At 41.8% G+C, this 23,653-nt stretch overlaps 1 protein-coding gene and 1 non-coding gene across 2 annotated transcripts; one reads left to right on the top strand and one right to left on the bottom strand.

Moving 5' to 3' along the window:
* Positions 1–2,553: 2,553 nt before the first annotated feature.
* trnah-gug (transfer RNA histidin (anticodon GUG)) lies at positions 2,554–2,625 on the bottom strand. Its single transcript has one exon. It is a non-coding gene; the product is annotated as a tRNA-His (tRNA).
* A 611-nt stretch (positions 2,626–3,236) lies between these two features.
* aspm (assembly factor for spindle microtubules) lies at positions 3,237–22,235 on the top strand. The gene is made up of 26 exons (XM_074667972.1): positions 3,237–3,645; positions 3,798–3,941; positions 4,384–5,875; positions 6,002–6,097; positions 6,195–6,293; positions 6,384–6,527; positions 6,626–6,865; positions 6,956–7,023; positions 7,124–7,265; positions 7,574–7,704; positions 8,210–8,385; positions 9,097–9,242; positions 9,578–9,663; positions 9,746–9,958; positions 11,803–12,007; positions 12,166–12,314; positions 12,468–12,596; positions 13,035–13,229; positions 14,002–19,281; positions 19,438–19,587; positions 19,685–19,876; positions 19,989–20,181; positions 20,290–20,444; positions 21,485–21,661; positions 21,750–21,922; positions 22,023–22,235. Exons 1-26 carry the CDS (start codon positions 3,370–3,372, stop codon positions 22,123–22,125), a joined length of 10,554 nt encoding a protein of 3,517 aa, XP_074524073.1. The 5' UTR covers positions 3,237–3,369; the 3' UTR covers positions 22,126–22,235.
* Positions 22,236–23,653: the final 1,418 nt, after the last annotated feature.

Here is a 23,653-nt window from a genome sequence, read left to right as displayed (position 1 = left end):
AGATTCCAATGCCAATCACAGAAGAGCCAATCAGGTGGCTTATCGCTACCAACATTTGACCAATCACAGGTGACACTGCTACCAAGAATTGCAAGAACCAATCACAACTCATTACACCAGCCAAGATTTGTTCTGTACATTTTACTGTAAATATTTTTTTTTCATTAAAATTTATGTTTAGCACACCACTTGGACTGTTTGTAGTTGTTGTTTTCTGACAAAAACATGCTGTACATTTGCAAACATCCAAAACAATTACAGTTAATATATCATGTAATTTCTGAAAAATAGGCTTTAAATTTGTATATATATATATATATATATATATATATATATATATATATATATATATATATATATATATATATATATATATATATATATATATATATACACATACATATATGATTACTTTACTTTCACAATAAGATTACGATATAAACTCTAGTAGATATAGCCTAATAGATATGATAATAAAGTCTATTTTACACCCTTTAGATTGTAGATATAATCACTGTCGTTAAGAAAGCAAACATCGCATACTCAGTTATCATTAGGCTATTACTTGACGACAACGGGCTACAGCCACAACAAACCTTTCACTTCAACGCCATTGATTACGGGCCGTATGGAATAACAGTGGGTTCATCCAAAGAAATAACATGAATACAAATGACTTCTGGAGTGAATTTCAATTTGTAACTTTGATAATATTCGACTGCATTGTACAAAGTTAATGTATTTTTTGGAGAGGAGAGCATCAATCCAATTGCAGTTCATACTGAAATTGAAAAGTGTATTGGGAAGCACGGGAATCAAACCCACTCAGCCATGGTAAATCTTGATTAAAATCTTGTTTAGTGTTACTATATAGGCGATTCCCTTGGGACCAAAGTACAGCCCTGAACCCTTTCTTTGAATCTTTTTTGCTATTCCACAGTCTTACCAATTTGATCCAAGTATATTTATCAGGTACTAAACACATGGGAAGATGGCTTGTCACAATCAAATGCACTTGATGTACAATGGAGTAGAAATACAACATATCTACACTCAAAGCCAAGTACCAAGGACCTAGACAAGAGGCCTGAAACTTGCAGATCTTTAGCTTCTTTGCAGGGCTCACTGTAACTTTAAAAAATATTACTGAAATGTTTTTTTTTCTTACAGAGGGTAAATAAAGTCATGCTTTACCTCTTTTCTTAACAAAATATGCGTCATGTTGCAATGAAAGCTGCCACCTCTCTACTTCCCCTCCTACAACATCAACAGCCTGACAACTCTCCTTGCCCATGTGGCTGACCGCAAGTTTTAAACCCCTGGTAAGATCAGTAAATTAACAAAAAGACATATGTTGAAGAAAATATAGATTTTATAGGATAGCTTTATTTGACTGCCAACTTAAATAAACATACATCATATGTGGCACAAAAAAGCAAACAACAAAAAAATGACAATGACTTTCAATATATGTTGTCAAATTAAATTATTCTTTTCATAGTTCTACAGTTTCATAAATCCATAAAATCTTCTTGTTTGGAAAATCATATTTTACCTACATAATTTAATGAACCCCGTTGTCTTATTGTGAAGATAAAGTAGAGTTTGTCGCTCCAGAATGACTTTATTCCAAATGAGATGGGGAAAAATAGTCTCCTTTGATAGTAAACCCCAGACCCCTGACCTAGACAAGTTATGATCAGTCATAGATAGCGGTACCACAGTTTTCCAGTAGATGACGATAGAGTCATTAATGCTCTGAGGGAAAACTCCCACTGTTGCTGTCAGCTGAAGCTAACTTGCAAGAAAGAGCATATGTGAGAGATGTGTTTCCAGTACCATCTCAGTCCAGCAGATGGCAGCAGAATCTGATCAAAGGTTTATGAGGAGCTACATGTCAACACAGGCGCTGCAGTGGAAGAATAATAGAAACATAAATGATCAGTTAAGCAAAACTTTCATGCGTCACTTCATGAAAATTGTAATTGGTTGAAAACACATATTTTAGGAGGGGTGGTCCTTCTGAAAAGTCGAATAATGTGGTTTGATATTTTTATTCAGAGTAGCTACTGGAATTAAACTACTGCCAATGATTTACTTAAATTTAACCCTAATTTTTATTCATATTAATATAACAATGGATCAAATAAACTGTTTTTGATTTTGGAAGGCATTTTGACAACTCTGTAGGGTCCTGACACCAACTTTGGGAACTATTACAGCCATAAAATGTATTACTAACGATATTATTTAAAAATGTATGTCATAAAGGGGCATTACTTCCAATAGGGTTCCCAATAAGATTTTTTGTTCAATTTAAAAGTGTTAAGGGTCTAGTTGATGGTATAGTGGAGGAAATTGTGTCTGTGCATGCGAGTACCAGAAGGGCAGCCGCAGCAACAACGCATCAATCATCATTATTATGCACGAGTTTCAGTAAACAGCAAACCCTTCCCCTTAACATTTCTGTTTAACAATCACGTATTATAGCAAACAATCTTCCTTTTCGTAACTATACCGCTGTGAGCGATTTCTGACTTCTTCCCAAAACACTGCCGTGACCCGGATTCGAACCGGGGTTGCTGCGGCCACAACGCAGAGTACTAACCACTATACGATCACGGCGAGCTGGCACGATGGAATGTCTCACTGTCAGTCTACAGAAACAACAAACTGCCAACCGTGTGTATGTATTCAATTTCGATGCAACTTAATTCCAAATTCACATACGAACAAATGAACGTACCGCGTTTAACGTGGAGGTTTACGCACGATTTCAGGCAACCTGTCAACGGAAAAGAACTATTCATTTTTTCTTAAAGATTTCTCAAATAACAGATGGTGCACTCTTTCTTGTAATGTTGCACTATATTATCAATTGAACTTTAAATTATATGGAGAATCAAAACACTTATCTCAACGTTTTTGATCCGCTTGTGATGGGAAATCGTTCAGTTCAGCATTACTGTGGGAAAAAACGACTTCAAGAGTGAAACAATGCTTCATATTGTCGTCAACATAAATAAGTCAGAGTGACTCATCTTTATATTTTGTTCTCTTAGATTAGGGGCGCGGCTTGCAGCCGTTTAAAAACGTAACCGATACCTGATTGGTCGACTCGTGTGTATTCGCGTGGATTCCCTCCTTTCTCTTCACTGATTGGACAAGAAGCATCCGCTACTCAATGACGATTGGCCAACGAACTAACGGTTGAATTTCAAACCAGTTTAGTGGCTTGTTGAAGGAAGTGTGTCCCAACGATTGTTGAGTATCTCCGTCGTTAGCAGCAGCGCACATGTACCGAAGACGTTTTACAACGAAACCTCGTAATGTAGCACGCTGTTCAGATAATTTTTAGATTTGGAAAAAATGACCGAAACTTCGACTTCAACACGAGGAGGATTTCTGGATTTCAGTCCAGTACGGAGAGACGACGCGAACAAGGAGAATGATGTTCCTGTACTGAGTTTGATCCAGTTTTCAAAGGCTCCTTTTGTGACATTTGGGACAGTAAAGTTGGGAACCTCCAAGTCTGTCGTTCTGCGTATAGAAAACCCTACAGAGGATGCAGAAGCGGAGGTTACTATTGAGAGGATTCCCTCTAGTAAAGGCTTTTATGTGGACTACAACAGCTTCACGATTCAGGTAAGGTAGCACGTTTAAAACCTCTGTTCTACAGAAACTGGATAGAGTTGTTGTCGTGTTCTGGAGCTTTGCAGTGGGGGTTTAAGTCTATGTGCGGTTAGGTGAATATATTTTTTTGCTGCTATAATTCTTTGTGTGCTTTGTGTCTGCAGCCTGAGAGCTCATTCAGTTTGACAGTAACCTGGACCCCAACAGAGGATGGTGGAATCAGGGAGCTCATCATTTTTAATGCCAATGGAGTCCTCAAGCATCAGGCTGTCCTGTTGGGGAGAGCAGAGGCACCAAAGAGGAAAAAAGTAAGTGTTTTAACATTAACTTAAAGGCTGTTGCAGAAATAATTCCTACAGAAAAAAACTCCCTACAGAAAATCAACTTTTGGCATGTAGGCATGGATACATGCTCCCTTTTGCATCATGTTACGCATGCTGTGAATTTCACTAAAATAAATGCAAAGTCTTAAATATTTTCCCTCAGATCATCCATTATATTTAACCAAGGGAGAGGCAAAAAAGAGAAGAGAGAACAACCTTACCAGAAAACTTGTTTTGGGGGATTTTCGTGGAGCATTTTCTGTGAATTCTTTACTCAACCAGTTGCAGACACAGCACCAAAGTTAACTTCTTAAAGATAACTTGCAGAAAAATAAATGTATTCCAAAGAAATTTTAGGCCTGCCAGAAAAAGACTTAATACTACAATTTTATGTTTGTAATTTTTTTTTTGTGTGTGTGTGTTTCAGAAAAGCTTATGGGACGCAATTAAAAACAAAAAAGAGGGGAGCAACGTAGCTGCACCCAGAAGGAAGAAAACAGATCAGCCGCTTAAGATGGTGGCAAATAAAACCTTCCAAGTGTCCCGAAAGTCGCAGTACAGGCGAGAGAAGCCTCGCAGCCCACTTGCTTCCCTCAATGAGGGTCAAAAAGTGCGAGAGCGTTCCCTCACAGCAAGTAATCCCGCTGATGACACCTGTTGGAAATCAGAAGAGCAGGAGACCATGAAACCCCTCCAGAGGCGATCTCTGGCCTTGCCAGACCAGGAAAACATCCATCATGTTCAGAGGAACTCTCCTCTTGTTCTGCTTGTTCCAGCTGACAAGCTGATGGACTCATCAGATGCGTTGTCGAGCAAACCTGAAAACAAAGATCTGACCAGAATGCTAAACCAGACACTGTCACCGATCGGGACCCCAGAGAAGTTTAAGAAGCTCATGCCTCATATTCAGTCAGAGAGCCCAGCTGTTCTGAAGTCCGCAGCTGATGCTGAAGACCGTACCTTAACAGGAACTCCAGTCCTGTCTCTGAAGGACGCTCTGGCCCTCATTGACTCTGATCTGAGTCACGTGCACACAAGTCCCCAAGACTCCAGTTCAAGCTGTGGCTTTTCTGATTCACTGGAATCTAAGAGTGACTGCAGACCTGTCCTAAACACGTTACCCGACAGCCCACCTGCGTCGGAGTCCCATGAACCACGGCTGACATTTTCTGTTGGCAAAGCGGTGGATGTACCAGAAGTTGATAGAGCACCAGAAAGAACAAAAAAAGCTTCCTTTACCTCTGCCACAGTAATTAAAAGCAAAGCTCCAGAGGAGGCAAACTGTTTAAGTGGAAGGAAAATAAAGAAGTCAAGGCGAAGGCTCCTAGAGAAAACACTTGAGCTTTCAGACAGCAGCGGAAAGTCTGAGCCTGGACCAGGAACTCCAGGTCTTCCTGTTATAGATCCAAGCCCAGAAACCAGTGAGGAGCAAAGCTCTGAGGCTGCCAGAAACCAAACCCTGATTCTCACCTCCCCAAGCCTGACTCCACGTCTTCATGGCTCACCTACACCTGTTACCTTCCCCATCACCTCTCCTTTATCTATGTGTCCTACTCGCTTCTCCTTCTCAGCCACCCCAGAAGCTTCCTCTCCTATTGCTTTGACCGTCAAATCTCCGTCTCCTTTGAGCTCATCTTCGCCTCTGTGCCACAACACCACATCAGGCCGTAACCCGTGTGATCTGTCTCCAACTGCTTTTGCTGCACCGTTTGTCCAGGAAGACCCATTTCCCATTCATATGGCAGTGAAGAGCAAGAAAAGGAAAAGTGAGGAGTTTTTGAAAAATGATGAGAAGATTCAGGAGACAGGGAAATGCGAGCGGGTTAAGAGGAGTAAGGTGGTGGCTGCAAAAACTGAGTCCACGAGATCGCTTCAAGAAAAGAGACAAGCAGCACAGAGACAACAAACGAGTACAACAGGTGAGGAGATGGAATGTTTGTGTATCCCTTTTAACAGCACTGTCGTCATATTTGCTTTAGTAAACGGAATAAATCTTACAGAATACCTCAAACTATTCTGAATGTTTTTTGTTTGTTTTTTCCCAGGCTCAGTGCGCTCAATGACGACATCTTCTCTGAAGTCTGTGAGGTCTGCGGTTCCTCCTCGTGCAAAACGACCCAGCACCAAGCCCATCTCAAGAGGTACTGAATCCTGCTAAAGAGTTGACCTCATGGAGTCTAATTTAATTTTTGTGGTCTAAACCAGAGTTCATGATGCCTTTTGTTCCCTGCCTCACAGCTCCGCCCTCTCTGAAGTCTGGTGCCTCATCTGTTAAAGCTGCAAAAGTTGTTGCTGTCGCCCAGTCAAAGCTGACCTTTATAAAGCCAGTGCAGACAGGTGAGTGATGGCAGAATGCTGCAGAATGAGTGTTTTTGTGAAGGTAGAAAGGTGTTTGAAATTTTACTGTTCTGTGCCTTTTAACTCCAGCTATACCTAGACACCCGATGCCGTTTGCTGCCAAAAACATGTTTTATGATGAGAGATGGATTGAGAAGCAGGAGAGGGGGTTCACCTGGTGGATCAACTACGTCCTGACACCAGATGACTTTAAAGTTAACACTGAAGTTAAAGGTAACATCATCGTACAGCTTATTTATAGAGTCTAAACATTTCATGAGTCTTATTTAAGTGACAACCTATGCTCAAAGATTTGAATTTGTCTTATGCAGTAAATGCTGTCTCCATCGCTTTGGGTGGCCACGACAAGTACAGTGTCCCTAAAGCCCCCACCAAAGAGGAGATGTCCTTCAGCACCTACACGGCTCGACGCAAGCTCAACCGCCTCCGACGATCTGCCTGCCAGCTTTTCACATCGGAGGCCATGGTCAAAGCCATTCAGAGACTGGAGGTGGAGGTGGAGGCCAAAAGGCTTCTCGTCCGGAAAGACCGCCATCTCTGGAAGGACATAGGTAAACAAACTTTACACTTTCAAACCTGAGAGTATGTTTTAAGATGTATACAAACACTGAATTTCTTATCACTTCCTCGTAACTTTTTAGGCGAGCGGAAAAAAGTCCTCAACTGGCTCCTGTCATATAATCCGCTGTGGTTACGGATTGGACTTGAGGTATTTTGTTTTCTCTTTTTTTAAAAACATTTTTATAGCAAACTCTCTTCATGTAGGCTCCAAACTTTTTCATGCTTAACACAGTTTTGCTCATTCTTAGACAATTTATGGAGAGTTGATCTCACTGGAGAGCAACAGCGATGCTTTGGGGCTCGCCATGTTCATCCTGCAGCGGCTGCTGTGGAACCCAGACATCGCTGCAGAGTACAGACACGCCAAAGTGCCTCACCTTTACAAAGACGGTAATTCATGAGCCTATGATTTATGTTGCTGGGATGTTAGCATATACTGAAATTTTAAAAAAGTCTGAAAATACATAATTTTAAAATCCAATGTCACAAAAAGTTTTAAAATGTCTTATCTTAATTGTCAGAACTGTTTAATCAGAGCCAGCACTTTGACGGAGATGTCTAAATACTTGATTAAATGTCCTCTGGTTGGTGTTTTATTTGTGGTTAAGTGTATTTAAGGAAAAACAGGCTGTCTGAATGTTATTGTTATTGCACTTAACATTTTTGTGTGTCACATCTCTTCATCTTTTCTTTTTTAGGCCACGAGGAGGCGCTGTCCCGCTTCACTCTGAAGAAGCTGCTCCTGCTGGTGTGTTTCCTGGACAAGGCTAAAGAGTCTCGATTGATCGAGCACAACCCCTGTCTGTTCTGTCAGGATGCAGAATTCAAGGTACACAGGGGCAAATGTAGAGTTAATCAACTTAAAAACCTCTCATTTCAGATCTATTAGGCTTTGTTTACCGTCTTAAATCTGACGTAGAAGAGCAAGATGAGACTTTCTTTTACTATGAATTTTGAATTATAGAGGCAGTAATAAAAATTAGGTAGATGCATTGCTCAGCCAGTGTGTGTATAGATTGAATTATTTTTTGAAAAATGTATCTTTCTGTTTGATTATTCGTCAGATCAAAAAACAAGTGAGTGTTTAGGTGCAGACTAACAGACCTGTACAATTTAAACCAGCTCAGAGCTGAAAAATATCACCATGTCATTAAGTTGTTTTTGAGTTTCTTTCAGCCCCAGGCTCGTTGTTTCAAAGTAAAAGCTTTATAACTGAGAAGAAAATTTTCTGGTGTTGCAGGGAAGCACCAGTGCACCAGTGAATCTGTGATTCCACACTGTCCTATTTGCTTTGCATTAACCTCTTTCCTTTTGTATCCTCCTGCTTTCCTCAGACAAGCAAGGACCTGCTCCTGGCCTTCTCCAGAGACTTCCTGAGCGGGGAGGGGATCCTACCCCGGCACCTTGGCTACCTCGGGCTCCCCGTCTCCCATGTCCAGACACCTCTGGATGAGTTCAACTACGCTGTGAAGAATTTGGCTGTCGACTTGAAATGCGGCATTCGTCTAGTGTGAGTGAAACTCTCAGAATTTTAATGTATTGCTCCGATTCCCGACATGATATCTACTTTTCTCTAAAGGTCAGGCTCAGCTCCCTGGCAGTAAACCTGCAAGTAGAAGGGGGTTCAGTGTTGGCTGAGGATTTCCTCTCTAAGTGATGCATCAGTGCTTTTCCTGATTTTACTTCAAACTCATTTATGTGTTCCTTTCAAAGTCTATCATGGTGTAAACCTTCTTTAATAAACAGAGGCACAGGTTGGACATGCTTGTACAGTAAATCTCTTTTCAAGAGATCTGAATGAAAAAAAAAAGGTTTTAAACTTCTTCAAAAGTTTTCCAAAGCTTTTAGTGGTTCAAGTTTCTAAGCTCCTGGCTATAAAACGACAAAAAAAACTCAAGGAATGGACTGAAAACTATCAAATCATAACCAGAAAGACAATTTTAAGGCTAAAGTATATCTGAAACAGCCTAATACCTTAAAATTGAAAATTAATGAATCAGAAATGGTGATCAAGCAAAACTGTGTGCAAAAGTGAAGAGAATTAGACAAAGCACAGATGAGTCTTGAGCTGCCATAGGTGAACTTTTGATACAAAATATGTGTTTGTTGGTGCAGTTGTATATTTTTGTGCAGATACAAAGAATACAGGAGCTGTCTCTGCAAGACCTCCGCGAAGAGTCTTGTAGAAGTGATTAATAAAAGTGTTTTCTCACGCTTCCAGCCGTGTGATGGAGCTCCTTATCCAGGACTGGAGTTTATCGGTCAAACTGCGTCTGCCGGCCATCAGCCGCCTGCAGAAAGTCCACAACGTCGACCTGGCTTTACAGGTGCTGAAGGGCAGAGGGGTGGATCTGAAGGATGAGCACGGTAATGCCTCCCTTAACACTTTTGTTAAAATCCTCAGAACAAAACTTGTTCAGTGTTGTAATTTTCTGACTCATTCACTTATGCAACAACACCTGCTGCTTCACTGCACACATTTTGTGTTCAATCTCAAACAGCTGTTGTTGTGCAGCTGCACAGAGAATACTTGGGTTGCTTTGCTCTTCGTGATGTTGTGTTGGATATGTGTGAACTTCATTTGTCTGAATAATAACTGCTGCAGGATTTCTTAGATTTGTCTTTGGGCTTCAGGAGTAGCTGTGAGTTGTATTGGTTTAACACCTTTAAGTTGAAGGTTGAAACACTCTCTTTACTTTCAGGAGCTGCCATTGATGCCAGAGACATTGTGGATGGACACAGAGAGAAAACACTGAGCCTCCTGTGGAAAATCATCTTTGCATTCCAGGTGTGTATCTCACTTTGTTTGGAGAGATATTTTAAAGTTTTCTCCTTGAAACCAGTTACCTGATAAGCCTTTATCTGTCAAGGTGGAGGTGATTTTGAACGAGGACCAGCTCAGGGAGGAAATAGGCTTCCTGAGGAGAAGCTTGAGGACACAACGGAGGCTCGCATCTCTCAAAGCAGACCGAGGATTTCACCCGAGTCCTGCAGAGAGCTTGGCTGCATACAAACACAGCAGTGCAAAGATCACACTGCTGATGGAGTGGGTCAGAGCGGTGTGTGATTTCTACAACCTGAGGGTGAGTTTTTACTGTCAGTTTACCGGCAAAAGAAGATGCTCTTCTGCTGTAGGGTCTGTTTGCTTTGACTCCTCTTCTTCTTGTTCGGCAGGATGCAGTATAACTTTGTAATCTGATGTATTATTGAGCTGTTATTTTATGATAGCCTCTGGTGCTGTCTCTCTGGTGTAAGTTTCACCTGGAAACACTTTGAAGAGTTTGTGAGGATCTCTTTACTGCGAAGGTGTCTCTAAAGATGCTGCTGCGTTCTTTCTGCTAAACAAACATCTCCGACCTGCTTTGTGGAAATGTTTTGAGTCCTCTTTTATTAAATCGTACAGAGAAATGACAAGACAGACTTTTTGAAACCTGTCTTGAGATTGTGTTTCTGAATCAGTCACCTATTTTGCTGCGTACTGTTGATCACCAATTATAAGGTAATGACTTTGCATAATTAAATCAAAAATAAGGCAAATAAATTAATTTAAACTAAAAGTATTAATACTGTGTTTTTTAAAAACATTTTTTGACATAAACCTGAATAATGGTGGGTCAGAAATGATTTATTGACATGAGCTGTGTTTCTATTACACCTAGAAATGCGCAAAATCCAAATATCACAATAAAAATGGTAATAGAAACAACAAAATAAAAAAAATCAACAACTCAAATTTCAATAAAACGTTTTTACAATCTCGTGCAGTGGTTCTTCATAAGTTTTGATATTTAAGTGTATCGCAAAAATGCAATGGAAACATCTTTTTCACAAAAACATGCCGCATTGTCATAACAACGCACCCCCGTCACCTCGTCTGCCGCGTTCCTTTCCCAAAAGTCCTGAGTACATGTCCACTGCCATACATATAGACTACAGCGTTCATGCTGTACCAGCTTTGCTGGTAGTTCTGTGTTCATTGCAGATGTTTGTGTTTTTGGCTATCAGTTGTGAAGGCCTCAGGAAGGCTGTGAGCCAGTCAGAGCGCAGCAGAACAGAGGGAGGTGTGTGTGTGTGAGTGACTGAAAGAGTAGGCGTGCTGGAGAGGATGATTTTTATTCAGTGTTTTGTTCCTAGCTGTTTTGAGTTGGCGCAGTCATGGCCGACAGTTTGACCAGTGAATAAAAACACTAATGTTCACAATTGGCATCATCATCATCAGTGCAGCGTCGGGACAGAGGTTATGTATCATTTCAGTCAAGTTGTGCACAATTCCAGTTGTAATGGAAACACCGGCGAGCTGCTAAATTTTTTATCGAAACTACAGATATATTGCTTTTATTTTGCGAAGAGGTGTAATAGATATGCAGCAATAGTCAGTCCCCTGAACTTGGAAATAGTACTTTGAGTTAAGACATTTGAATTACACTTGATTTGAATAAAAAAAAGACACTGCCAGCGCTGAGACAGCATTAGTTTACCTAAATTGGGAACATACAAGATAAAATTAATACAAATAAAAATACTTATATGATAAATCTTCTTCACAGTTCAGGAAATTTTTGACAATCATGAAATTCAGCAGGTACCAACCAAATATCTGAGCATAAGGTTTATTACCACTGTTTTCTCTCTACATTTTTCAACTTGACTTATTTAACCTGGCCAAACACAACCAAACACATTACAGAGGTATCGCCCGGTAATCCATGTTAGTTCAAACTTCTAATTTGTCTTTCCTAACTGTTTCATTCTAGTGTTTTTATTTCTTATCATTTAACCCTTTTTTTTTTTTTACTTTAACAGTCTGTGAATCTCGGCTGCAGGCTGGTCTGGCTTCTTTCTTTCATTGTAATCACTGTTTGTGTTTTTTTTTTGTGCTTTTAAATCTCATAAAATTGGATCGGTAACTCAGGTCTGTCTTCTGCAGGTGGAGAACTTCACTGTGACATTCTCAGATGGCCGCGTCCTCTGCTACCTCATCCACCACTACCACCCGGGCCTCCTGTCGGAGCAGGCAGTCAGTCACAAGACCACTCAGACTGTCGAGTGCTCACAGAGGGGACGCGTGGAGCTCGATTGCTCAGCCAGCGATTCAGACAACTCCTTTGACCTTCTGCCAACAGGCTTGAATGGTACGAGAGAGCTTTGTGCAGATGTCTGTTTACAAACTTTGAATACTTTAGTTGAAATTCAGCCTGAACTTGAGTTTCAAAGAAGAAAGATGTAAGAAATTGCAGAACACATGTTGAGTTGTCATGGTTGTATCTGTATTATTTTAAATTGTGAACAGGCCCAGACTCTCCTTCGGTAGAATTCAAAGAGCTGCTTGAAAATGAGAAAAGCAACTTCAGGCTGGTGAACACAGCCGTGTCTTTCCTGGGTGGAGTCCCTGCCATGATCAACCCAGCTGACATGTCCAACACCATCCCCAACGAGAAGGTGAGACCAGAGAGGTCCTCTCTGCCCCCTGCAGGGGGTATTTTATACTTTTTTAAAAACTATACAGAGCAGCTGGCAGGGAATTATAAATCTGTCTCTTAAAAGTGTACACATGCACCATCTTCACCCTCCTTTCTTTCCTTTCCTTCCCAGGTCGTCATGTCTTACCTTTCCTTCCTGTGCACTCGTCTGCTGGACCTAAGGAACGAGACCAGAGCAGCTCGAGTCATCCAGGGCGCCTGGAGGAAGTACAGACTAAAGAAAGATCTGCAGCTCTACAAAGTTAGTTTAGTGATGGCTAAAACTGCTCAGTGATTTAGTTTTATTTATCAAATCTAAACACATTGGACAGTCTTTTAAAAAGTGACTCCTACAGTCTTGTGACTGTTTTTAATTTTTCTATTCATTTGGTTTTTATCTGAAGCTTACTCTTGTTATATTTATCTGCAATAAAAAGAGTTGTCTGCTGAAAAATTTGTGCAACATTGTCTAAATTTCAACATGATTAACTCCAATGTGTTTTCTATGACAGTCATGGCGCACTTAATTGACTTTGAGTCATTACATGATATACATGGTGCATGTAATAATGATACTGAACATATTTTTCTTTTGCTAGGATCAAAATAATAAAAAGATCGATATGTTCTTTCCAAGTGTCTGTCATACCCAAAGAAGGTGTCCACTAAGTTGAATTTATCTTGTGTTTGGTTTTCACAGGAAAGAAACCTTGCAGCTGCAAAAATCCAGTTCCTTGTGAGGAGTTTTCTGCAGAGGCGCAGAGCTCAGAGGCAGAGTCAAGCTGCTGTTGTCATCCAGTCTGTGTGGAGAGGTTACGCTGCCCGCAACAGGATGAGGCTGGAGAAAGAAGCACAGCTTCGAGCTCTACGTCAGAAAGCAGCAACTGTCATCCAGGTAGGTGTTAATCAAAAACCAACCAAGGAAGACCATCATTTAAAACAACCAAGGGCCTGCAGCTCTTACTGACATATAATTATATTATATTTAATTGACATATTTAACCGCGAAACATACAAATTCTCTATTTGATAACCACTTCTTTAACATACTCGTTCCATCATTACACACTTAAGATATCAATATCAAACCTTACCTTTTTCTCAGTTGTCTCTTGATACCAGATGATAACTGGTCATTTTTCTGCAGTGCTTTGTGCTGCATACACATCAGCAAACTCTGCTCCTTCTCAAGAAAATGTACTCCATTAAGGAGTGGTATGGGGATGTTATGTTGTCAAGATTGGTTTTTTTTTGTATTTAGACTATTTTAACCAGCAAACAAGTAGCCCCAACTATTTCTTATCATGCTTTCCGAATTATTTCAGTGCGCCAATTTTTGTCTTTTCTGCACCATTTCATAGCTTTAATCTAGCCTTGTGTCCCCTAATGTGGTTTTTGAACTATCACAATTTCACATTAGATGTACACAGCTTTAGCTTTTTTACAAGTAGCCTCTGCACTGTCCAAATGTAGTTTAGTGGGATGTTGCTAGACATACTTTGGTTTTGTTTGTAAAATTGACAGAAAAGTTACACATGATTTGGAACTTGAGTGATTTCAGTGGCAAAATTAATACAAGACATAATATAAGTTAACAAGTGCTCATGCATGTTATTGAGATATGTGAGAACTTCCTTGACTGGATCTTGTGTACTTTGTCCGTACAGGCTCAGTGGAGGATGTTTTCAGTCATGAGGGCATACCAGCGCCTCAGATATTATGCTATTGTTGTCCAAGCGCAATGGCGAATGAGGAGGGCAGCCTCTGCTTACGAAAGAATCTGCTGGGCAGTGACAGTCATTCAGAAGCACTCCCGAGCTCAGGCCCTTACAAGAAAAGATCGAGCCCATTATCTCTCCCTTAAAGCTGCAGCCATGAAAATACAGAGAGGCTACAGGAGATGGAAAAAGGAGAAAACAGAGAAAGAAAATCGTGCTGCCCAAGTGATACAAGCCTCGTTCAAGAAGTGGTACGAGAGGAAACTTGCTGAAAAAAACGCTGCTGCTGTTAGGATTCAGTCTTGGTATAAAATGCAAATATGCCTCCATCAATACAGGAAGATGAAGAGAAGTGCTGTGCTCATTCAAGCCCAATACAGAGGCCGTGCTCAGAGACGCTGCCTCCAGAAGTTAAAGCTGCAGCACTGCTCGGCTGCTGTCATTCAGGCTGCGTTCAGGGGCCACGCTGTCAGAAAGCGGCTGGAGAGGATGAGATGTGCTGCAGTCCTTGTACAGCGCTGGTTCAGGGCCTCTGTGCAGAGAGACACACAGAGGCAAATGTTTGTGAGGATGAGATGTGCTGCCATCACCATACAGGCAGCTTACCGAGGGAAAGTGGCTCGAGAGTCCCTGAAAAACCAGCACCAGGCAGCCACAGTGGTCCAGGCAGCTTTTAGGAAACATGCTGCCCAAAGGCGCTTCCTTGCTGTGAGAAGAGCCGCTCTCGTGATTCAGCAAAAGTACAGAGCCACAGTCCTGGCTCGAAAGACAAAGATGGATTATGACGCTCTCAGGGATGCCGCACTCATTGTACAAGCTAGCTGGAGAGGGAGAGCAGTCAGAAAGAGGATTGAGGAGTGGCATCACTGTGCAACACTGATACAAGCTTACTACCGCCAACACAAAGCAAATGCAGAGTACACGTCCAAGAAGGCAGCTGCTTTGGTTATTCAGCGCCGCTACAGAGCACATGTGGCTGCACAGCAAGCACAGAAAGCATACCTGCGAATGAGAACCGCCTGTGTTACCCTCCAAGCTGGATTCAGAGGCATGAGAGTGAGGAGAGAGTTGAAAAAAAGGCACCATGCAGCGACTCTTATTCAGTCTTCAGTCAGGATGTTCTTATGTAGGAAACAATATTTCCTCCTACAAAGTGCAGCAATTATCATCCAGAGCCGATACAGAGCTCTTTTGCTCTGCAGGGCTCAGCAGAATGAATACAAAGACTTAAAGCAGGCAGCTTTGAAGATACAAGCCTTCTACAGGGGGTTCAGGGTGAGACAAGACATCCAGAGGAGGCACAAAGCTGCCAGAGCAATCCAAGCTCATTTCAGGATGCACAGAATGAGAATGGCATACCTCGCCACCAAGTGTGCTACGATCATCATTCAACAGCGCTGTAGGGCCAAGCTGCTCAGGAATGAGCAGATGCACAGATTCGGAGCAATGAAATCTGCAGCGGTCATCATTCAGGCAGTGTATCGAGGCCACGCAGTGAGGAGGAGGATCACAGCGATGCATCAAGCTGCTACAATCATACAGAGAAAATTTTTCACCAATCAGGACAGAAAGAGATTCCTCGCTGTAAAGGCAGCAGCTTTGGTGTGTCAGCGCAGGTACAGAGCAGCGAACATGGCAAGGAAAGACCGTTCAGACTTTCTGTCACAGCGCAGGGCTGCTGTTTGTCTGCAGGCAGCCTACAGAGGTTGGCAGGTCAGGAAGGAGTTAAACACCCATCATGCAGCTGCTGTAGTAATTCAGTCTCACTTCAAGAAGTTCCGGCAGAGGAAAGTTTACAAGAGGCTCCTCTGGGCTGCAGAGGTGCTGCAAAAACGTTACAGAGCAAACAAGACAATGAGAGCAGAGATGCAAGCTCTGAAAGCCAAAAGAAATGCTGCTATCGTCGTACAAGCCGCGTTCAGAGGAATGAAGTCCAGAAAAATCATCAAACACAAGCACCAAGCTGCAAGCGTAATCCAAAGAGCTTACAGAGCCCACTGTGAACACAAGCAGTATCAGACTTTAAAGTCCTCTGTCCTCACTATCCAGCAGAGGTATCGAGCTACTGTCGAAGGTAAAAAACAAAAACAAACCTATCAAAACATGCGTCAAGCTGTTATTCTCCTGCAGGCAGCTTTTAGAGGACTGCAGGTCAGAAATGAAATTGCTCGAAGGCATAGAGCTGCAACTGTGATACAAGCAGTGTTAAGGAGACACAAAGAGGAAGTTAAATTTAAAGCCATGCGCTTGTCTGCAATCATCATCCAGAGATATTACCGTGCCTGTGTTCTGCAAAGACAGGAGAGGCAAAGATATCTTGAAATTAGACATTCTGCTATCGTCCTGCAGGCAGCATACAGAGGTCATCGTGTGCGCTGCAGCATTGCAAAGATGCACAGTGCAGCTACTCTCATTCAAGCAAACTTCAGGAGACACAAACTTCAGTCAGCCTTCAGGAGACAGCGCTGGGCAGCATGTGTCCTGCAGCAGAGGTTTAGGGCTCAGAGACAGAGAAACAATGAAATCAAACATTATCAAAAGGTCAGGAAAGCTGTTCTGACTTTACAGGCTGCGTATCAAGGAATGAAAACGAGACAGGCTCTCAAACAAAAACATCATGCAGCAAGAGTTATCCAGAGAGCTTACAGAGCTCATGCTGAGCACAGGAGATATATGAAACTGAAATCCTCTGTCATTATTGTGCAGCAGAAATATCGAGCCACGGTTGCTGCAAGAGCACAGAGAGCCAAATATGACAAAATGCGTAGAGCTGCTGTCATCCTGCAGGCAGCTTTCAGAGGGCTGCAGGTGAGGAAGGATGTAGCACTGAGGCATCAGGCTGCAACTGTCATACAAGCAGTGTTCAGGAAACACAAAGACGAAGTTAAGTTTAAAGCCATGCGCTTGTCTGCAATCATCATCCAGAGATACTATCGTGCCTGTGTTTTGCAAAGACAGGAGAGAGAAAACTTTGTGAAAATGAGACATTCTGCAATCGTCCTGCAGGCAGCATACAGAGGTCATCGTGTGCGCTGCAGCATTGCAAAGATGCACAGTGCAGCTACTCTCATTCAAGCAAACTTCAGGAGACACAAACTTCAGTCAGCCTTCAGGAGACAGCGCTGGGCAGCATGTGTCCTGCAGCAGAGGTTTAGGGCTCAGAGACAGAGAAACAATGAAATCAAACATTATCAAAAGGTCAGGAAAGCTGTTGTGACTTTACAGGCTGCGTATCAAGGAATGAAAACGAGACAGGCTCTCAAACAAAAACATCATGCAGCAAGAGTTATCCAGAGTGCTTACAGAGCTCATGCTGAGCACAGGAGATATATGAAACTGAAATCCTCTGTCAATATTGTGCAGCAGAAATATCGAGCCACGGTTGCAGCAAGAGCACAGAGAGCCAAATATGACAAAATGCGTAGAGCTGCTGTTGTTTTGCAGGCAGCTTTCAGAGGGCTGCAGGTGAGGAAGGATGTAGCACTGAGGCATCAGGCTGCAACTGTCATACAAGCAGTGTTCAGGAAACACAAAGAGGAAGTTAAATTTAAAGCCATGCGCTTGTCTGCAATCATCATCCAGAGATACTATCGTGCCTGTGTTTTGCAAAGACAGGAGAGAGAAAACTTTGTGAAAATGAGACATTCTGCAATCGTCCTGCAGGCAGCATACAGAGGTCATCGTGTGCGATGCAGTATTGCAAAGATGCACAGTGCAGCTACTCTCATTCAAGCAAACTTCAGGAGACACAAACTTCAGTCAGCCTTCAGGAGACAGCGCTGGGCAGCATGTGTCCTGCAGCAGAGGTTTAGGGCTCAGAGACAGAGAAACAGTGAGATCAAACATTATCAAGACGTCAGGAAAGCTGTTGTGACTTTACAAGCTGCATATCAAGGAATGAAAACAAGACGGGCTCTCAAACAAAAACATCATGCTGCAAGTGTTATCCAGCGAGCTTACAGAGCTCACATTGAACACAAGCAGTATTTGACATTAAAAGCCTCAGTTCTTACAATCCAGCAGAGGTACAGAGCTACCGTTGCTGCAAGATCGCAAAGGAATCAATATGTAAAAAAGCACCAAGCTGTTATTCTTCTGCAGGCAGTTTTCAGAGGACTGCAGGTCAGAAATGAAATTGCTCAAAGACATCAGGCTGCAACTGTGATACAGGCAGTGTTCAGGAGACACAAAGAGGAAGTTAAATTTAAAGCCATGCGCTTGTCTGCAATCATCATCCAGAGATACTATCGTGCCTGTGTACTTCGAAGACAGGAGAGAGAAGACTTTGTGAAAATTAGACATTCTGCAATCGTCCTGCAGGCAGCATACAGAGGTCATCTTGTGCGACGCAGCGTTGCAAAGATGCACAGTGCAGCTACTGTCATCCAGGCACACTTCAGGAGACACAAACTTCAGTCAGCCTTCAGGCGACAACACTGGGCAGCATGTGTCCTGCAGCAGAGGTTTAGGGCTCAGAGACAGAGAAACAGTGAGATCAAACATTATCAAGCGGTCAGGAAAGCTGTGATTGTGTTACAGGCGTCATATCGTGGAATGAAAATAAGACAAGCTCTCAAACAAAAACATCAAGCTGCAAGTGTTATCCAGAGAGCTTACAGAGCCCACTGTGAACACAAGCAGTATTTGACACTTAAGTCCTCCGTCCTCACAATCCAGCGGAGGTATCGAGCCAACATGGCAGCTAAAGACCAAGTGCAAAAGTACCACAACATGCGCCAAGCTGCTGTCATCCTGCAGGCAGCTTACAGAGGCTGGCAGGTCAGGAAGGAGATTTCTCTCCAGCACCAAGCTGCAACTGTTATCCAGTCAGTGTTCAGGAAACACAGGGAGGAAGTCAAGTATCAGGCCATGCGCCTGTCAGCGCTCATCATCCAGAGATACTATCGCACCTGTATTGAAAAAAGAAGGGACAGAGAAAACTTTTTAAACATAAAAAAATCTACCATCGTCATTCAGGCAGCCATTAGAGGCTGGGCTGTCAGGAGAGACATCAACAGACAAAAACAGGCTGCCATTGTTATCCAGTCGTGCTGGAGATGTTCGGTGCAGCGGCGGGACTTCCAACGGAAGCAAGCAGCTGCTTTGATGCTCCAGCGTCGAGTCCGAGCACGGCAGAGAGGAAGGATGGAGAGAGACAACTACACGCGAGTCAGACAAGCTGCTGTCGTACTTCAGCGACACTGTCGAGCTTGGATTGCAAGACAAAAGGTGAGGAGCTCAACAGATATTTTTCCTGACCCCAAATCGGAAAATTAAACAAGTTATCGATGCGTTAAACCTTTTAGTCCATTTTCACATGAAAAGTCCAGTACCACTTTAAGTAAAAAAGGCTGAAAATGAATGCATTTTGTTGTTGTTTCTCAGGTGTTTGAGGAAGCCAAAGCAGAGAAGAGACTCCGTTTTACATCTGCAGTTTTCCACCATCTAAGCGCCATAAAAATCCAGAGAGCTCTGAGAGCCCACTGGGCCCTGGAATCAGCCAAGAGACAGATGCACTCTGTCCTCACCATTCAGGTAAGAGAGCCCAAACTGCTCTGATGGCTTTAATGTAATGTGAACTCACTCTAAGGAGCAGAACACCCCTTTAAAGTGACCATCTCTTTTCTTCCAGCGGTGGGTGAGAGCAAGGAAGCAGAGGAGACAGTATCTGGAAGACAGGAGGAAGGTGATCACAGCTCAGAGAGCAGCAAAGTGCTGGTTAGCTCGACGTCATACGGCTGCATCTGTCATCCAGCAGGCTGTTCGCAGATTCCTCCTTCTCAAGAGGCAGAGGAGGGTTCAACGGGGAATCATCAAAGCTCAGGTAAGGCAGTCAGCAGGGAGTTTAGAGCAGATAGATGCTCAGGTGCCTTTATAAAAAAATATCCTAATGTTAATTTTGATGTGTGATGAAAATTAATCCACTGCATCTCCAGGCTCTGTGGAGAGGACACCGCTCACGCTGCCTGAACGACAACCCTAAGGTGGTGAAGTTGAGACATCGTCTTCGTAAAGTCTCCGCTGACGTCAAAGAGGAGGACAAACTGTGCAACAAAACATCATCTGCCCTGGACTACTTACTGCGATACAAACACTTCTCCTACATTCTAGAGGCCCTGAAAAACCTCGGTAAGGATGTCACATTTTTTATGTGCCTGAGTCTGCACATGATAACAGTTGCGTTTGTCTTGAGTGCTAAAATAAACCCTGTACCTCTGTGATGTTAATGCCATACAGAGACCTCTACCAGACTGTCCCCAGAGTGCTGCGAGCGGCTGGTGGAGAGCGGGGCCACCAATGTCATCTTCACTCTTATCCGCTGCTGCAACAGGAGCGTCCCCTGCATGGACGTCATCACCTACTCCATCCAGATCCTCCTCAATCTCTCCAAGGTAGCTCTCAGCCAGCGCTGTTCAAACCATTTTAAAGTCAAACTCATCTTCATTCATTCAACACATTTCATACATTCAAACATGCAGCTCAAAGCGCTTCTCATAAAACAGAGAGAGGAGGAGCAGCTCAGTAGTAGAGTAGTCCCCCCTCAATTGGACGGTTGGGGATTCGATTCAAGCTCCTACAGTCACATGCCAGAGTGTCCTTGAGCAAGACACTGAACCCTAAAATGTTCCCGCTGTTGCTCAGTGGTATGTGATGGGTATTAATGGTTAAGTGAAAACTGATGGTTCCCTAGAACTCACTTCACCATCAGTGTGTTAATGTGGTGAAATTGGGTAAGTGAGACTTGCGCTTTGGGCTTTTGGAAAGACTAGAAAGCGCTATGTAAGTACTACAACATTTATGGTAAATTTACCATTTACTATAAATTAAAACAAAGTAATTAAACAAAATGTGTAACATTAATTAAAAGAATTTAAATAAGATATTAAAAGTAAGATGCAATTGAATTAATAAAAATACTTGAATAAGAGAAATAATAAAAAGATGAATTTTAAATAAACTTCAAAGTGAAATGAAAAACAACAAAATGAAGTGAATCAAAATAACAAAAATTAAAATAAATATATAAATTGAATAAAGAGAATTTACCAATATCAATTAAAATATTTTTGAATGTAATTAAATGAAATAAAATTAATTTATTTGAAATAAAACAAATTTCTAAAAATCATAATGAAATTAACCATAATTACTTGATTTAAATGAAATTACCTTCAATGAAAAAACGAAATGAAAATAATTAAAATATATATTTATATATATGTTAAATGAAAAAAAAAAAGTTCATATAACTTTAAACCTTATTGTGGTTATTACACAGGTACATTGGAGACACTGGAAGTCCTGCACATTTTTAATTAAGAGGCGGCTATAGCTCATCAGAATGCTTCCTCTGCCTTCTCACTTACTTTGCATGAACAAGTGTCATTCACTCCATCCCATAACATCTGGTCTTTACTTTACTTCCTCTTAGTACCACAAGACAATCCAGGCTGTGTATTCAGTGGAAAACTCTTTAGAAACACTGTTGGACCTGCTGCAGAGGTACCGGGAGAAGGCGGGGGATAAGGTGGCAGAAAAGGGCGGCAGCATCTTCACCAAGGCCTGCTTCCTTCTGGCTCTCCTGCTGCAGGACAAACACCGCGCTGTGGTCCGTTGCTCTCCGACAAACATCCTTTATACATTCTAGTTTTCATTGCTCAAATCTCGAGTGTAAATGTTTTTCTGTCTCCTTGCAGGAGGTTATGAAGCTCCCTAAGGTCTTGGACAGAATACGCAGCATTTACCGCCTTACTGCTCGCAAACACAAGATGGACGCAGAAAGAACTGTCGTCAAACAGAAGATGAACGCATCCATAAATGGAAGCTTCTACATTCAAGCAACGCCTCGCAAATCTAAACCTGCACCAAAGTAAGTGCACATTAGATGTGTTTTAGATCATTGAATATGTCCAATTTATTGAATAATGCGTTTGCTCGTGGTGTTTAACTCCCTGCTTCTTAATTTTCAGATTCGCCCCAGACTGGGTTCTCAGAAAAGACAAACTCAAAGATATCGTGGACCCGCTTATGGCCATTCAGATGGTGGCAAACACTCTGTCAATTTTGTTGTAAATATTTAAGCTTTTAAATCTTGGGTTCTCATTTTTCCTCTTTTTACCATTGAAAATATGTTTTGATGTATCATTTTAAAGGGTTTTTCTAAGCAATCCATTTCCATGTGTTACCTGTATATATTAAAATGGATTTATTTCTTCCACTTTGATTTTTTTATTTTTATAACAAGAAACACACGTAAACTGATGTTACAAATACAAGGTGGCAATAATTCACAAAATCTGTATCAACTTGATCAAAAGAAAAACTATTATCAGTTCATTTAAAAATCATGACACAAGACACTGGGGTGTTTTTAAAGAAAAGGTGGGTTTTTATTTTATCAGAGAAGGCCTTTAAAAGAGGTAATCAAAAACAAAATCTTTTCAAGCTTTACCGCTATTATATAAGGTTGAAAAGATATTGAATTAAAAGTCTGATCAACGTAGTTTGAACTAACAATTAATGACAGAAGAGACAAAAGCTTCATTTCACTCATGGGAACTATCCCAAGGGAGTTAGGCCTTTCCCCAACAACTAAGTGCATTTTGACCGTCGCAACTTGGGTCTAGATTTGGTTGTGGTGTAAGAATAACAGCCCTGCTTGAGGGATAGTACTTTTCAGATGTCTAAAACTTTGGGGAGTGGGGTCTGCAAGCTGTTCGTTTCTGATTGGTGGATAATTGACAGTTTTTTTATGTCCTCCACCATCCACAAAAAGATGACAGCCGGCTGTGATTGACCCAGTTTCATAACCCCTAAACATCAGCCTTCTTTGATCCTGATGGTGTGAACGTGTCTTTGTCAGCTCCCGTAGTTACAGTTGAAAGAGTGACCCTGTAAACTGGAGTCAGCTGTTAACAGCTGTTTAAACACTGAGGAAGTCCCTGGAATGCATTCTGATGGACAGACTGGTTGGACTATGCTGTGTAATCGCACATATTTTGGTTAAATACCTTAAAGGAACAGGAGCACTTTTGTTAAGCCCTCTTCATTTAGACACAAAGAAGGGTACAGCCTTTTTACCCCTGAAAGGTCAAAGGCATAAATCTCCTAAGGGCAAATTTATATGGAACCCCAAAAGATTCATAATTACAAAAGTAGAAAAAGCATTTTGAAGTAAATACCATTTTTATAAATAATCGACAAACATGTCATATGGCCAGTAAATTGTGAAATAAGGCAATGTTATTATGAAATATATTTTGTCATTCTTTAGTATCAAATTATTATTACTAGGTCTGTCAATCAAAGTGCACAAAGTGGAGCCAGTTAAGTGATTGGTTGATCCATTACACAGACAGTGCTGCAGCACTTACGGCATTGATTCAAACGTGGAGACTTATCACTAATACTGAGAAGACTGAAAAGCTGAAAAAAGAAGTGCATGACACGTTTGAGACAGAATGGCTGCAGATGAGAAGTCAGTTCCAGAGTTTTTCTCAAGCTGAGAGCGGAGGTATGCAGACCTTTAAAGATCTTTAAAGATCAAGCAGAGGTCCCACCCTCTGGCTTAGATTGACAGGCCAAGTCATTCTGATGAAAA

The sequence above is a fragment of the Halichoeres trimaculatus genome, unplaced genomic scaffold (genome assembly GCF_033239565.1).
Source record: "Halichoeres trimaculatus isolate MK-OKI-2021-1 unplaced genomic scaffold, fHalTri1.1 fHalTri1_scaffold_4, whole genome shotgun sequence".
Classification (NCBI taxonomy): Eukaryota; Metazoa; Chordata; class Actinopteri; order Labriformes; family Labridae; genus Halichoeres; species Halichoeres trimaculatus.
This window is presented reverse-complemented; position numbering and strand designations above follow the sequence as displayed.